The sequence below is a fragment of the Macrosteles quadrilineatus genome, unplaced genomic scaffold (genome assembly GCF_028750875.1).
Source record: "Macrosteles quadrilineatus isolate MER2022 unplaced genomic scaffold, UCM_ALF_1.0 Scaffold_9__3_contigs__length_116548681, whole genome shotgun sequence".
NCBI classification, from domain to species: domain Eukaryota; kingdom Metazoa; phylum Arthropoda; class Insecta; order Hemiptera; family Cicadellidae; genus Macrosteles; species Macrosteles quadrilineatus.
In genome coordinates this window covers 61931639-61948433 of record NW_026542602.1, presented here as the reverse complement: position 1 = coordinate 61948433, position 16795 = coordinate 61931639, and the positions used below count along the sequence as shown (strand labels likewise).

The window sequence follows — 16795 nt, the reverse complement described above, 5'->3', positions numbered from 1 at the left end:
TCTTCCATCCCTATCCACAATACCCATACTCCATGAATTTTTTAGTTTCCTCCTACATCAATTCCAAACTCTCCACCATCTACTTCCATCTTCCACCTTACACACCTCCCATCTTCTGCATTCTTCGGCGCTCCATTCTCCATTCCCGTCCACCATTCCTCCAGCGACCTATCGGCGATGAGTGGCCATTGTCTCGTCCAACTTGGACTCGTTACACCAAACCCGGCTCGAAACAATGGTCAATTATGTCAGTATTGATGATTTGGGAACTGGTCCTGGTGCCGGGAGCGGGAGCGCCTCTGCGTGTGTGTGTTGGTGTGCGCTCGCTACTTCGCCTACCGTACGTAGGCAAGCTTTTGCTCGTTTTTCGCCCACACTTCGCTCACTTCGATAAATATGATTTCGACACTACACGTACCCGGCGACATCATTGTCCTGTGATATTTCACAGATCGGACTTGAGATATTGTGACACGTCGACTCCCACTTTGTCCCTTGGTTGCATTTGATTTAGTTGATTGACGACGGATCTGCGGGTCTGCCAGTAGGCGTTAATGTCGTTCATAAACAATAAGTGGGTCTGACGTGTCGGCTACTATACATCAGTGAATTGACCTTGGTGGTTATGCTGGAAATGAATTTGAAGTAACTGGAATAAAAATTTGCGAACTGCTAGGATAGAAACGGTGGGACACTGTTCCCTAAAAGATTGGGATGAGAATTAAACCAGGAGAATAAATAGTTCACCTTCAAACTATATCTTAATTATAAGGAAAATTACATCTTTTACATGTTGTGTCCATCTACGAAAATTAAATAAAAATACTGCCTATAACACTTGAAACACAATACCCGAAAACGTCAATACGTTGGACCTCTTATTCGTTTTACCTACGCCAGTGGAATTTATTATGATTTTTGTAAGGGATTGGCGATAGCGTCATTCATTGATAACTCAATGACAAATGCTCAAAATGCTTCAAAATCAACATAGCTTGGAATTGAACCAGGGACTTTCAATTCCGAAGGCAAGAACTGCAATCTCAATACCGGTATTGATCAATATAGATACTGCTCAGCTAACAATGTGATCATTATGCATGAAGCAAAGTATAATTTCAACGCAATACACCACAAGCACCGTCGAAAGTTTTGGTCCTTCGAGCCGGATACTCAATTTCGTATTCCCACCGCATATCTCTAGCATTTGCTCGATAAATGATTGTAAGACTCCAATAAACTTAGATACACTATGGAAAAGAGATACATCCAATAGCGACCTCTACAGTGACAACGATTGTGTAATTACCTGGGACACAGGTACGGTCGACAACTTTCACAGCCGCAAGGTTGGCATGTAGATTGTAGACACATTGATATTTGAACGTGTGAACCTCTCATAGGTCAAGGTCCACATTATCATCGCCTCTATACCTGCGTGACAGTCTTGGTGTTGCGTATGATTTACCGATTACTCGTTAGGCTCTAGGACAATCTGTACGATTTGTTAGGTTATCAGATTATCATTATTTATACGTGTTAGATTGTCTGTAGGAATAGTTGTAACAATAATCATCAACTCTGTTGAAATGAATCACTAAATAATGATTTGGTTGGAATTGATGATAGCAACTGTGGTGATCTCGTGCTCACGTAATTTTGACTATTATCGACTAACTTAAGGTTTCTTGAATTTAAAACTGAGTTTTTTATGGGTTTTTATAACTTATCCTTCAAAATTTTATTAGTAGTTGATTTAGTTAGTATATTCTTAGCCAAGAGGCTATTTTTCACCAAAGTATCAATGAATGATGCTATTCAACGATAGATAACAATACATATTTAAAAAATATATGTAAAAAAATAAAAATAAATATTTCATTAAAACGTCTCACTAAAAAACAAAGATAAAACAGAATTACAAAACAGTCTATGATATAATTGAACCCAATCAAACCGAATACCCGTAGTTTTCGACAAAATATTCACTCTTTACCACGAGTTTTCTTTATTCCAAAAGCTACACCCTCAGTTGATATTTGTTCCATGAAGGCCGAGAACACATGTGGCTAATTTAAATGTCCTGCCTCCTGAATCTCGTCTCTGGGGGATGGGGAGCGGGTAATCTGGGAGATTGATGTGGCAGTGAATTATGCACGATCCACGGCCACCTAGATATCTCCCCCCGGACAGTGTCTTGACCGCGAGAAACTGCGTGGAACGACGAGAGACTCAGATTGCCTGTTACTAGAGTGAGATCACTTATAGACCCACGCCATTCGTCAAAGTTGTGAATTAAAACATGTTTATGGTTGTAACTACGATCGCATATTTTTTACACCTTGGTTCCTAGGATATTCATGTTGGTTGGATTTAGCAATGCATAAAATGTGTGAATAAAATGTTTCACGTCAGTTTCAAATGGCAATTGTAATATTTTTGTATGGTCCGCGATGTGACTCGTATGGTAGTTTTGATTTGTTGTATAATTTAAAATTATAATCCAATGTCATTGTTAGTTTTTTTTCAAATGCATAGCATGCGTGGTTCAAAAATGTGTGTAATGAAGGTTTGAATTTACTAATATATATTTAACGTATAATGTCCTAGATTTAATGAAACTCTTTTACCAATTAAGTGCAATTATTCAAAAATTCAATCAGAGTTTTTCAACAGCCACGGGATTGAGAAAGCTACATAACATTATTGAATGTTCAACTTCAACCCCAAACTTGTAAAATCATCTAATGATATTCACAACCCACTCTGAACGTAGCCACTATTAACAGCACTAAACAAAAAGACACATCCACATCGACCAACTCATCGAAACCGAGCAAGAAGTGGACGGGTTCAGGAGCGGTGGGAGGATAAGAATCAGGGAGACCGACTATTAGAAAAATTGATGTTATTAAGTCAGCATTAACTAAGAGGCCATCTTCGGCGACCGGGAGCGGCGATTTCATGCGTCCCACAAATTGCGAGTTTAACCCGCAACCCGATTCTGCAATCGTGAATGAAAACGGATAATTGCGTGGGTAATCGACTCGCTACGTGATAGACCGGGCATGGCAGTCCCGTCGTCCCGTGGTCCCGTGGTCGCGGCGAATCAGAAATGACGGGGGCGACGAGCTGCTTGTATAACGGCAGGAACATTCTGTTATAGAACACACAGTATGTTACCATCAATAGTTAGTAGTGCGAGGGTTGTGAGTCAATAACGAGGTAGTTAACACTCTTAATTGTTTTGTGTGTGTTAGTTTAGACTTTTCCTCTGTGGAATGGATTTTTCAGGAAGAATTCGTGAACAATCTCAAAGACGCCATCGATAAAATTATAGAGAGATATTCCTAACGAAGATGTAGACTCCATGATGACAACCTATTCTCAACTCCCCACTATTCGTTATCCACAAATATAACTGTCCAACAAAACCCTAATCATTCTAGAGTTCCCTCACATTCTCCACTCATTTTCAATCATCACCACCATCCAACAAGATCCAAATTTTTCATAGGCTCTTCTATGATTGCCCACCCTTTTCCTTTTTTTCTGCTAACACCACTGCCCAACAAAACCCAAATCCATCTGACCTCTAAATTTTTCCCTTCTTCAGTTTCAATCATATCCACTAGTCAACAAATCTAATTTCTTTTCTTTCTCCTCTGATTGTCCACTGTTTCGCTTATTTCCACCAATACTACTTTCCAACAAAACTCAAATTCATCTTGTTCCCTCTAATCCTTCATTCTTCATTTCCTACCAACACCATCCAACTCCATACTCCAGAGCCCTCTGTCTCCATCTTCACCATCCAACAGCTCGTACTCCATCCTTCTCCAACATCCAACAGCTCATTACTCCACTGTATTTGTCCAAGCCCCACCTCTGCTCCACCGATGCCTCTACCGACCAATTATCTCCGACTATCGGCCTCGCAGATCCTGGTGTAATAGAGTTATAAATCACCAGGTAGAGCTGGTAGCGCTCAAATTCTACATGGTTTATGCCGAGAGCCTACGGCCGCACAAAATATTGGCACTGCTTGTCTCCGGGTCACGATTTTATCTGGCTAATTTCCCCTCGGTCATGTGGCGTATAAACCATTCGTTGACTGCACGAAGTCGACTAGCCACTCGTCCTAGAGGTGAGAGTTCACGGTGACGTCACTCAGGTTGAGTTGTGATTGGATGCGATTAGGACTCGGTAAGTTATGTTATGTCAGTGAAAAAAGGTTTGCCCACGGAGAAAAGCGGTCTTTGAGTTATGTTACCACAAAATTATGATTTATTCAATACATGTCCACAAGTAGCAAACATTTTACTTTCCAAACACAGTTTTCCAACTACTACCAAGCCAGGAACCGTCGTCCCATAAATCCTCTGATCCTATCAGAGCACGGGACTCATTTCGGGGGAGGTGATGAGCAAGGGGGGGGGGGGGTGGCGTGTCTGGTAGCACAATTAGAGCCGCTCTGAATTGCAAAACAAGCGAACCTCACAATTACATGCAAATACACTGATGACCCGGCCAGATACAGGCTGAGGACGACTCGCTACCGTCTTGAGGGGGCGACAAGTAAAAATAATGTCTTGGTGGGAGACATGTTTTATGTGCATGGGGTGGTCACGAAGTAAAACCGTCTAGTATTGACTCTAGCAATGTTATATGCTTCAATTATTTTGAACGTTCGAAGTTCAATTGTTTTCGATATAAGTTGGAAGTCAAGATTTTTTTTCAATTTCCTCGGGTAACGTCGTAATGAGAATATCGTTTAGGTACCTGCGTAAACACTGTTCCGCTCACAAAAAATCCTTGTTAAATAGTCAAAAACATAAACCACAAATCGAAAACAGAAGACAAACTACCAACAAAACAACTTAAACTCCCCCAAACTTCGATGCAACGACGCAACAAACAGCTCGCTTCTCGCACCCATGCAAGTATAATCAACCTCTTGATGTTATTGATACTTCCCTCCTTCTCACACACTCACACCAACGTACACGCACACACACACGGGCGCACCCGCGTCCCCGTCGCCTCCGAATGTATCACCTTTCATTATTTTTAACCATGAATAAATTTACATGATGCTGTATGGAAACCGGCATCGATTTTCGTTCGCCCTCCAAATCAATTTTCCAAATTGGTCTCCGTCGTCTCACGGCTTCGAGGCGTCGGAATTCATTTGCGTTTTTGTTTTGTCTTTGATTTGTGTTTTGTTTCGGTGGTTTTTGAGTCATTGTCTTTGTTTGGCTTAGGGTACGGTACTTGTTGGTGTAAATGGACTAACAACGGCGGTTTAAATTTTAATAGCAATATTTTAGTAAATAACCCTTCCAATGGCGTAGCAATGAATTACAAGTAAACTTCGATTTACGCTTAAAAAACATCTACAATATAACCGAATGCTTAAGCCAGTAATGGTTATATGCTAAAAAATGGAGAACCCGAAATAAAACCATTGTAGGAATACAGCGTAAAATTACTCTGGAAAGTTTAATTTTTTCAACATTTCGACATTATAAAATATAAGAAAAAAATATTAAGCTAGGAATTTATACGACCGTATGAAAGCCAAATATTGTAACGTTACGCAGCAGCTATTTCAATATATGTACGTAGTGAATTTCACCCATATATTTTGTGTTTTGTTTCGAAGACGCATGCGAAAAAAATTTGAATTCTTAAGGAATCCTATAATTATTTGTAAATTAACGTGGTGGTACCTAAAGACTGTGAGTTTAGTTTAACCTACATTTTGTTAAATGCCAAAAACTAGTTTATTGCATAACGCTGGTTTGCAAATTTTGATCTCTATTAAAACTTAACGTAGTTCGGTAACAACTACCTGTGCAAAACATTTTATGAATAAATTTTATCGTTATTTATTCAGTTTGAACTTACTTACCCTCTTGGCTTTACACATGTAAATTTTGACACATTTCATTACGCGTCTGTACCACCGAACCTATCCGTCTCGATGGTCACTAAAGCCCGTACATTTACGGATTCCAGTTTATGGGCTGTTAGGATTTGCATGGAGCCCCAAGGGAGCCGGTCACTTAGGGTCCAAAAATCGCCCCCGCCTCAGGTTTATGTCAAAGTCCCTTCAGCTACGCTATTGTTTCACGGAGAGATGACTCGGCGAGTTTTATCGCGTCCTTGGGGCATTCGGATCCGGCGTATCTAAAATTCTCCATAGAAGTAACTGGAGTCTGGAGTCTAGCCATGTATAAATATGGAATATCTTAAGGGGTTTGTTACACACAAAAATTAATTTGTAACTGTACAACATTTGGGGAGTTGTCTAGTTTAAGATGGTTTCTAATGTTTCGTCGTAAATCCAAATAAAATTCATTTTGGAGACAGATTAGGGACATACAAATTTGAGACCAAAAATAAACACAGTACTATCCCCTAAACTAAAATATATTTTTTTCTTTCTTTCCAGTTTGCATCTAGCTAATGTAGGCTTCTTGATATATGTATACAGAGTTTTGACAACAAAAAACAACACGGACATTGGTAAACACTCCTTAGCACTAAGACATCACTTAGTACTCATTCACTTAAAAACCTGTACATATGTGCTCTGAGTTGATTCAATATGTACAGTAATGCCATCAAGGGAGATAATTATAATTATCAAAAATAAACAAGTAAATCAACGCCAAAATGCACAACAAATCATTTCACAGTTCAACACCACAACCCAATTGTTTAGAAATGCTTTTCAAGTTCTTTCTTTTGTGAAAATCACCCGATTATTGTTTCGTTGCGATTGTGTTTCCTTGATTCTATCAAGAAAATACCGAGGAACAAACCATGCAACCTTCTGGACACCTTAGTGTGTACTAGTACAAATAAATGTGTTTACTCACCATGAGGTACCCAGCCGTGAGAGCAAGACTCGCAGTAGCGAATATGCAGCTTGCCGGGGGTGAAGCACTCGCAGGTACATCCAGGGACTGTACACCGGATAGCCTGGAACATACGAGAACATTACAGAACACAAAAAAAGTATTGGATGGACAAGAAAATGTGGGTAGTACTTTAAATTGCAAACTTTGTTGTAGAGTGGAGGAAAATACAGTGAAACCGAAACATAGAGACTGGATTGGGATACGTTCATTGAAGGGTTCAAGTCCTCAGTGTAAATTCTATAGTTACCAGATTACGGATATAGTTAGAATCAATCTTACCGCAACACAGAAGAAGTGTAAGCTTCTGAGACGATTTATATGTACAAAGATAGGGTCTTTATTTCATAAAGCCACTAAGTTGGTAAAGTTGTTTAATGAACAGGCACTATGAACAGAAAAGCGGGGGCCTTATGGGGACGACCTTATGGAAAGAATGGTCAAATGTAAAAATACTGCTAAAAATCGGTTTTTTGACACAAATAAATAGAATATAGAAAAGAGTTAAGGAACAGGTATCCAGAAAAAAGTTGAAGGAGGATCCCATTTTCTAAATATATACGGGAAATGTTATGGAGTAGTCTTATAATATTATGATTATCACAACTTGATTATCAAACCAAAACTAAAAATAGTACTAACAGTGGCATTTTTAGGTGTAAAAACGTGTCAAATTGACAAAGAAGTTTTATCAACAATTACCTGGAAAAGAGAAGACTCAAAAGTTCCTAGACACCGGAACAATTATATGCATAGTCAAAACTTTCACACCAAACACAACTTGAGCTCCATCCAAAAATTTCTCCAACACCCTTAAATCGGTTTAAGGCATTTTACAATATTTGAAACCACGAAAGACAGCGTTATGTCTCCCCCATTAGCATGTGCTGTTTGTATCGCAATAACGTTAACTTTACGACCTCCCCCCCTTGTCCGTTGTAGGGGGGGGGGGGGCAGTTTGTATCGTGGGCAGTTCCACCCCGGGTCAAGCGTAAGGACTAGTAACGCCTTATTCAAATTGGGGTTACGCGTTTACCCATGGGTGCCATAACCGGCGGCTACAATGCCCTCTGCATTTGTTTCTTTTTCATTTTCTAAAGTGGACAAGAAAATTCAGTCTCGGATGTTCTGTTTGTTATTCTCAGGTGTTCATTTGAATATTTCCATCCGCCTCGGGGATCGCTTTACATTTATTTCATCGCAGTTTGGACCTACTTGGTTAAATGGTGTTAGCTGATCAGTTTTCGCCAAAGTATTTATTTGATAACCATTTTTAGGAACTGGCTCATAGTTTTTCCTTTGGAACCAAAATACATGCTTTTCGTAAACGAAAACTTATATTCTTTGACATAACAAAATATTAACTGACATTAATATTTAACTGTAATTAAAATCAAACTTTATGTGTAAGAATTGTCGTCAAAATTTGTAATCGCTCGTCCAAAGACAACTTACCTCCTAAATCTATAAAATCAACTTTTTCGCTCGCATTTATTCAATTTAGCGCTTTGAATATCTAATACTTTTATATGCAATTGATTATCATATCATTGTGGCTGAGCAATTCTAAATCAATCAAATTCGCAGAGAAAATGACTCTTACAATAAAATTTTTAGTTGTGGATGTCTTCCTGATGAGAAACTATTTAAATAAAATAATGTCACCAAGCGAGATGTTTTAGTACTAGTTGTGTATTTTTCTTCAAAACAATATGCTTTCACTTATTTACATACCAACACAAATACGGAGAGACCTCACTCTAGTAGCTTAACAAATAGTTCAAACCAAAAACCATTCTAAAAGACCAAACCATTTCCAACGTGTACTTTAAACAGAAGGAAAAATAAAATTACATTTTTTGATCGTCCAAAAATGCCCTAGTAACTCTGCAATTCTGACAAACCCATCATTGGTACAAAATTCAAAACCGATTGGAATGTTTCGTGTTATTGACAATGCGCGGATGACACTTACTGTTGTAATTATCACCGTTGCCATGACAACAGCTACTCAGGCTCGTTGTACCCTCCACTTGACCGGCCCCGTTGCCCCTGGATTTTCATTTTCACCCCACCCCCCTCCCCCCTTGAAAACATCACTGACAACCATCATCAGTTGTCTGGTATTACATTGGAAACGACTGTATAATACGCGAATGCGATGAAAAAATAGGCTATATGACTTGGGTATCAATATCATGAATACAGTTTTAAAGAAAATTTACATATGCGATGAATTAGCAATGCACCTTTATATATAAACAAAAACAACATAAAGTAACTAAATTTGAGGATTCGGAATTTGTAAGTAGAACGTACTACATGTTATTTTAAATTTTCAATAAAATGTTGAGCCGATAGTTAGAAAAAATATGGTTTTGCAAAGTTCTACAACTCCGACCGATAGAGTCAAGACGGATACTTTATATGAAAGACAACATTTTTAACCACAGTTTCGTGAATGCGTGGCTTTTCTTGAATTCCTAAAACTTAACAGTCATTTGAGTGTAGAAAGCAAATTAAAATTAACATCAAACTATTTACTTAATACACAATTTTCCATAGAAGTGGTAACATTTATAGTCATACGATTGCAATACATTCAGTGTATTGACACAAAGGTTAACAACCAAATCTGGAACGAACAGTTGCAGAATGTTTAACATGGACACACTACTATTCAAGTCAATCTGAATGAAGGACGAACAGTAGACCGACACTTGTAGTTAACACGTTAGGTGGCGCTACAGTTAACACCCGGTCGATATTTACTCTGACTACTGGACCAGTGACGGAATGTGGTAAAATGACCGAGTCAAACGCAACTAGAAACGAACTGTAGCTTTTAATATAGTCTTTTATCTTTGGCTTTTGATACAACTATAGTCTGCGTGATAGATCCTGTCTACTGGCCGGGTCTACTGGGACTTAAACCATTGGCAAGTCCCCAGGTTGTCCACAGAGCGTCAGGAAACAAGTTTTATTATACAGACTATAGACATTCCATCCCATATTGATTTTTAAAATGAAGATATTAGTAGTTAAACTGAGTCACCGACGGACTGCGCTGATGTAAATTAAATTACTGATTTCTGTTGAATAAGCCAAATTTTAAGTAAGTTATAGCGACTTTTGAGTCCCATCAACTACGGCATCACAAGAAACAAAAACCAAGGCAGAAAATTGCATGTTATAGTTTGTTTGGTGCTTTGTATATGTGTAGCGTATGCAAGTATGTTCTTCTTGAATAAAAAATAGTCTACAGACAGTCCATAGATAAAATGTCTACTTCACTATACAAAATCTAATGCTATTATACAACTTTGCTGGATTTCCTTCGGAAAAATGAAACCATAATCCCAATTCTACTGTATATTACATCACGCAGATGAAGTATTTTAACTCGAAAATAAATTATAAAAAAACTCCACAAGACACTCAAAGAACGTCAAACACACCCCACTCAGCGCATCTTCCCCATCAATAAAACGTGATTGATAACACTCCGCGGAAGAAAACGTGTTGACAAAGAGCTCCGTTCTGCCCCGCGTTTCAAAATTGGAAACCAAACAGCCGTTGGGGCGGTTCATTATCAAAATCAATATTTTTTGTGCATCCTGCTGACTCATCAATTCAACACCTGTCGCGTCGGTAATTGTGTCAGTGCCTTTATGCTTCCAAATTAACGTGTTTCGATTGACACTTGAATTGTCCCGTCGCTGACGCTAGTTGGAGGCAATTTTCCCGGGTAAGGGCCACTTTTCCCGCCAAAAGTGCTGACATCGCGACTTGTATTGTTGCGAAGGGTATTTGGAAGGACTAAAGGTGGATGGCGTTATACTTTCATGAGCTTTGTATAGTAGGTGAAATTAGACAATCCTCCTGTAGCAGCTCAAGATAATTTTCTTTTATAGAAAAAAAAACCTTCTTCATACAAAGTGAAAGTCTTTCTATTAATTAAAACAACAGAATTTTCGATCCTAATAATTAAAAATATTACTGTACAGTACTAAGTTTAAACTCACAATCGCCTGAAACAGCATTTGTGTACAACATTTTAACATTTTCAATTGCAGAATTGTAGTGTGCTGTAAAATAATTCCTCATCATATAATCATACCCTTAACATCCTTAACCCGGATATTTTAACTATCACTTTGGAAAACGTTGGAAAATAATCTTCATATTTAGTGAACATTCTTATAAAAGAGAGTTCCTTTTCGCCTGAAACGCTTGTGATTTCGTTTTAAAGTTAACAGCTATAGGTGAGCTTCGAAGCATTTAGCCAATGTTACCACATTGCTAATATCTATTGGTGATTAGCGGGGTTTGTACCCGAGACTCCAAGAAAGAACGTCTGCGATCCTACCACTACACACATCCACTTTTTTCACTATTCGCAAACAATCTTTTATATTTGCAAACCTTTTCACAGACTAGGAATCATTTTCAATCACCCTATAGACGATTTCCCGAAGTCCCGCATGCAAAGCGCATAATGACGTAACCGCTAACGAAACGGCCTCAAATGGCCCGAGGAGACAAATGTGTTCGCGCCCTCGAGATGTTTCCATTTTATTCGAAAAGGAAATAATAAGGAGTTGGCGTCGTTGTGACATATTAAAATGACTCCCCGGGGCCGCAGTTTAGAACCCTTGCTGGTGTCACTGCCCTATTATAAGGGCAGATGATGTATGGCGCTTATCAGCCCGAGATGTACGGCTGGCGATCTATCTTGCGACAGAAGCAAGTCCAAGGCTCGTTTTTCACCCCTTAAACACCTCAGTTTATTTACTGTACCGTGTCGAAGTGTTGAAAATTAGGTGTAAAAAAAGGAGTAATTTTGCTGTTTGAGGTAGGTAATTTGACATGATCTTCATAGACTTTGGAAACAAATTCAGAGTTTCAATTTAACAGTTCAAACATAAAATGTTCACAAGGTGTTGTGAAAACAGAACTATTCCTGCAACTTGAGTTTTAAACATGTCAAGTTCTTAAACTTGAGCTCGTGTTTCTTTAAAGTTTAGACATTGCATGGCTGATTTTCTAATTTAATTTTATATAACTTTAGTCAGTCACGAAATTTGATATATTAAATTACACCATGGTTGAATAACGGGGATGCAAAAATTAATTGAGGATGAATGTTAAAATGCAAATGATTGCTTTTTACCATGAAAGATCAGCTTCTTTTTTAGCCAGAAATTGTAACATTGTCAAAATCTCAAATGTTCAAGGACAGCCTAATTCTGTTTCGATTAATCAAAAAGCTTATGACGCTCTCAGGATCAAACCGAAAACCTTTTGATTAGCAGGTGAGCACACAACCAAGCTCCTACTGTATGACAGTCATTGTTTACATTTCATTGATTGTATATGACGACACTTTATGGAGCTATATTTAAGGAGTGGATTAACCAATGAATACAATTAGGCCCCTTGGAAGTACTGCAGGAGAAAACTAGTTTTCCGCTTCCATAGAGTGTCTCAAACATTTATTCTGTTGGAAACCGAGAAAAATCAAATTACTTCACAATTAACACGCACATACTCTAGTGTAAGTACACAGCTTGAACAGTAGCACTCAGTCACACATCCGACGTCTGTTCTAGCTGTCGAAGGGCTGCAGGCTGCTACCCCCAGAACTCGATGACTCTCGCAACAACAGATGACGTCCATCACATTCAAGTGTGAACCTCTCGATGACTTTACAAACGTTTGACGTGCGAAGGATCGAGTGTCATTGGGTCCAATGATAGGGACAAAGACCCCGGACTCTTCACCGATTGTCTTTGACACCGGTGGAATGTCTGAAGTTGATTGGAAGAAGTTATTTCTTCGGGTGGGAATAGTTGGGATGATTCCCGATTGATGGGACATTTTGAATGATCGTGAAAAAAATCAATAATTTCCGAAATCGTGATCTGTTTCCATCTAATTTATGGCATCCTTGATTATTTAGTAATCCTAACATGACCAATTCAAATGCCAAAGTGTTCAACGCAATGATTTCAAGAATTGCGTGTATTTAATCCTACTCAATACCTAAGTATTAATGTGTTGATTTCAAACAACAAACTCATGGGAACGATACACCATTAACTAACAGCAAAAAGAGTTACAAATGTTTAACATTCGATTTACAAAAATCCTGATGACTTTGATAAGTCTGACAACATACTAACCAAATAAGTCCCGACTAATGCTAAATGACATGGCAAAAAATATAAATCAAATCATAATTTCGATTAAAAATATGAGAAGCAGTAAAAATAATCTTCCGGCAGCCATCTTCTCGCGGTAAACCACATATTGTCCGGCCAATACCCGGGCGATTACGGGGCGGGCGAACCTCCAGCACAAAATTGAAACGTGCCAGATCCATCAGCGCGGCCAGTTACGGGCAATAAACTGTAATTTACAGGTAATTAAATGGGATCGGGTGTAGAGACGGGTTGTGTAATTATTGGATATTTATAAGGGCCTCAGTTCGCACGGCCCCGAGGTCAGAGGCCGCTTCTGACTGGAATATTAGTGACACTTCCTGCGCCGTCTACCGGGAACTGGCTGCGCTGTAACTACTGGGAATCTTGGAGCTAGGCGCGCTGTAACTACTGGGAATCTTGATACTTGATGCGCTGTAACTACTGGGAATCTTGGGGCTAGATGCGCTGTAACTACTGGGACTCCTGGGGCTTGGTGCGATGTACTCGTAACTACTGGGACTGGATGCGATATAACTACTGGGACTCTTGTAGCTATATGCGCTGTAACTACTGGGGCTCTTGGGACTGGATGCGCTGTAACTACTGGGAAGTTGTGTGCGCTGTAACTACTAGGAATCTTGGAGCTGGATGCGCTTTAACTATTAGGAATCTTGGACCTTCGTGCTGGCAACTACTGGGAATTTATTTGATATTGTTCTGTTATTAGTATAGCTTGCATTTACTGCTCACCGCTATCAAGACTGTTGCCATTGTGGAAAAGCTACTGGAAATATTTACGCATAATATACTATATCTACTAAGAATCGCATCATTACTACTTTAATCTTCGTACCTACTGCACACTGTGCCCAGGTAATTTTTAAATCAAACACTCTATTTTACTGAACGCGTAGAAACACGATCCTGTAAACCGAAGGATTCTCCAATAAAACATCGCGACTTCTAATAGCCACTATCGACGCAATAAAACAGCTAGGAGCCGGGGATTGTCATTAGTCGCTGCTTGCGAGGCAGAGCAGGTAGTGTACTTTACCACGGCCTTCCATATCGGTTACCCATAATGCCTCGTATATCGGTTACCCATAATGCCTCAGTGTCCAGCAGCCGACGCGAAGGTCTGCCGCAGTGTCCACCAGCCCGGGAGGATTTGCCGCCATTAGTTGCGGTGACGCTGTCGCTGATGACATTCCTCATCTCGTAATTATACATTCTCGCCTCTAAACAGCGGGTGTTGAAACCTAAATCTGCAATTGGGCCAGATTGCGTCATAGAATCTTGTGGTCACCGGTGTCGTGTGAAAATTGTTTCGTTCGAATATGTCAGAGTTACGTGTAGGTGGCTGGAAAAGATCGCGAGTGCGGAAAAGATTGTCTTTATACGGTTCTAGTCGGTGTTTTTGTTTTGGTAACTGGTTCTGCTATAGATTTTAGTGGAAAAACTAAGAAAATGGTACAAATGTAATTCGTGTCGCTTTAGGGTAAAATACGCTGAGCAAACTGGTCTAAATTGGGTTAGGTTCGGTTAAGATAACCTGAGGATAACCTAATCTAACCTACCCTAAAACTAAGAACCTAACCTAAAGGGTAACAAATTTAGGTGTCGGTATAAACCAAAGTACCTTCAATCCAAATCCTTATATTTTCTACAAACTGTAACCGTTCCCCTATAATCTCCCAACACAAGAATCAATACCAATATTAAAATACAACTGACTGGCAAGAATCGCCGGGTAGAACTGAGGGGAGTCAAGAGCCATTACGATCTGATGAAGAGGAGGGCAAACATCTGAGCGGCGCTTCAGTACTATTCACGAACCTCTCACAGCATCTCTACAACTCCACATCTCTTCATCTCTACACTTGCTACGGCGCCGAGATACGTCTTGTTGTGAGATGCAAGTCATCCTGCATTGAGTATAGAGGCCATCGGTCCCCATAGGTGTTTGTCATCCTACTTGAATAGGAATTTCAGCCTCCTATACGTTTTTAGTGATGTATTTGATATGTTTGTCGAGCATTCCGATTTACGTATTTGTATTCGATTTGGATGTATAGTAGATGTTAGTGACATAACTTTGAATAAGCGAAATGGTCCATTATACGTTTTTGAATATTGATGCATTTGTTGGTTTACAGTAATGTGAAATGATTTATGTTGTGAAATCTAGTTTCTTGTGTTCCTGATCTTTTCTATCAACCTTTGAAGACAGACAAATTTAGTTCGGTCAAGGTTTAAGGTACAGGCATCATATAACATACCTCTCGAACTTCATAATAACTACAAAGAATACACCATATTTATATTTAACTCAAAATAAATATTGAATTTTGTTTAGCTTTTTTACATGATGTTTAGACGAATGGCCCCAGAAGCTGGTGGGCATTTAAAAGTTAAAATAAACCATCACTATTAGGAAGCTAATGAGAATATTTTGACGAATTGCAAAAAACCAGACAAATAAGATAAAAAACTGTACTTAACATTAAAAAACTCCAAAAATTAATAATCAAAGCCAACACCGTTGATACAGAATTTAAATGAAAAAAACAACAGTTCAAACATATCAAAAGAGGAGAATAACCTACATGTTTCCTAAAAGTCATTATTCATATCAAAATCAAACAAGCACCTCCCCCCGCTGCATGTCAACATACTATAATTTCCCACTTCGCCATCGAGATAAGATTCAACCCTTTCCCACCACAGCGACATCCCCGCCTGTCATGTCAAAGTACGATATTTTTGTGCGGTTAGGTTGGTAACGACTTGTTAAGTAATTAAGATAAGGTCAGTCTTTTAACCCTTTGTGAACGTCAGGTGGCAAAACTGATAGAGTTGTTCGTGTTGTAAGAAAACAGTTCTCCAAAGCTCGTGTTTGACTTATGTGGCATTGAGGGTTGGGTTTTGGGAATTTTAAGGGACATTTCTTAAGAGATATTAAAAGATTATGTATTGACATTTTATTACCTTCTAGTACAGTAATTATTATCAGGAATATTGTTGAGGACAGTTGCAATTTACTTAAATAACAGACTTTGCTTACCTTGATCAAGAAACATAAATAGGTGAACTTGTACGAGTTTTGAAATTTAATTCGTCAATAAATACAGTGGTACTTTTTAATGCAAAAATTATATTGCGATTGGCGTAAAAGTTAATAACAAATACTGTACATAATCTAGCCATATTAAAAACTAAGTTGTTTTGGGGTCTTTACTGTCTTAATTTGCTCAATTAGAGATTCCAAAAAGAATTTACCATTTTGGAAAAATATTTTGAGTATTATTTTCTGAATCTGTTACACATGGTTAAAAAGTCCTCTTCAGGTTGAAATGGTAAAAATTGAAAATATCAAAATAGTTTTTATTGATATAACTGGACCAAAACTTTGAAGCTGTTGAATAGATTGCACTAATATTTCAGTTTTGCACCGACTTTACACCATTTGATAGCTATCCGTTTTCTCTCACAATGTTTTCTCTTCCCCAACTTTTCCGTCTAGTGTACACATTTTCTCCCTTGTTACTAGTGGAACAAAACTCTCGGCCACCGAGTATGTCCAGCGGCTCGGTCAGTCAAAGGACACAAATTATCACTCCGCTACCGAACAGCGGCTCCCAAAGAGACTTTGCCTAACCAATT

At 38.8% G+C, this 16795-nt stretch overlaps 1 protein-coding gene across 3 annotated transcripts in view; it reads right to left on the bottom strand.

Moving 5' to 3' along the window:
- LOC129003778 (zinc finger protein basonuclin-2-like) overlaps nt 1–16795 on the bottom strand; it is a 148069-nt gene that overhangs the window by 73717 nt on the left and 57557 nt on the right. For all 3 annotated transcript variants that reach the window (XM_054432076.1, XM_054432077.1, XM_054432078.1), the window contains one exon: nt 6888–6990. In XM_054432076.1, the coding sequence (XP_054288051.1) occupies nt 6888–6990 (103 nt within the window). The remainder of the gene's footprint in view (nt 1–6887; nt 6991–16795) is intronic.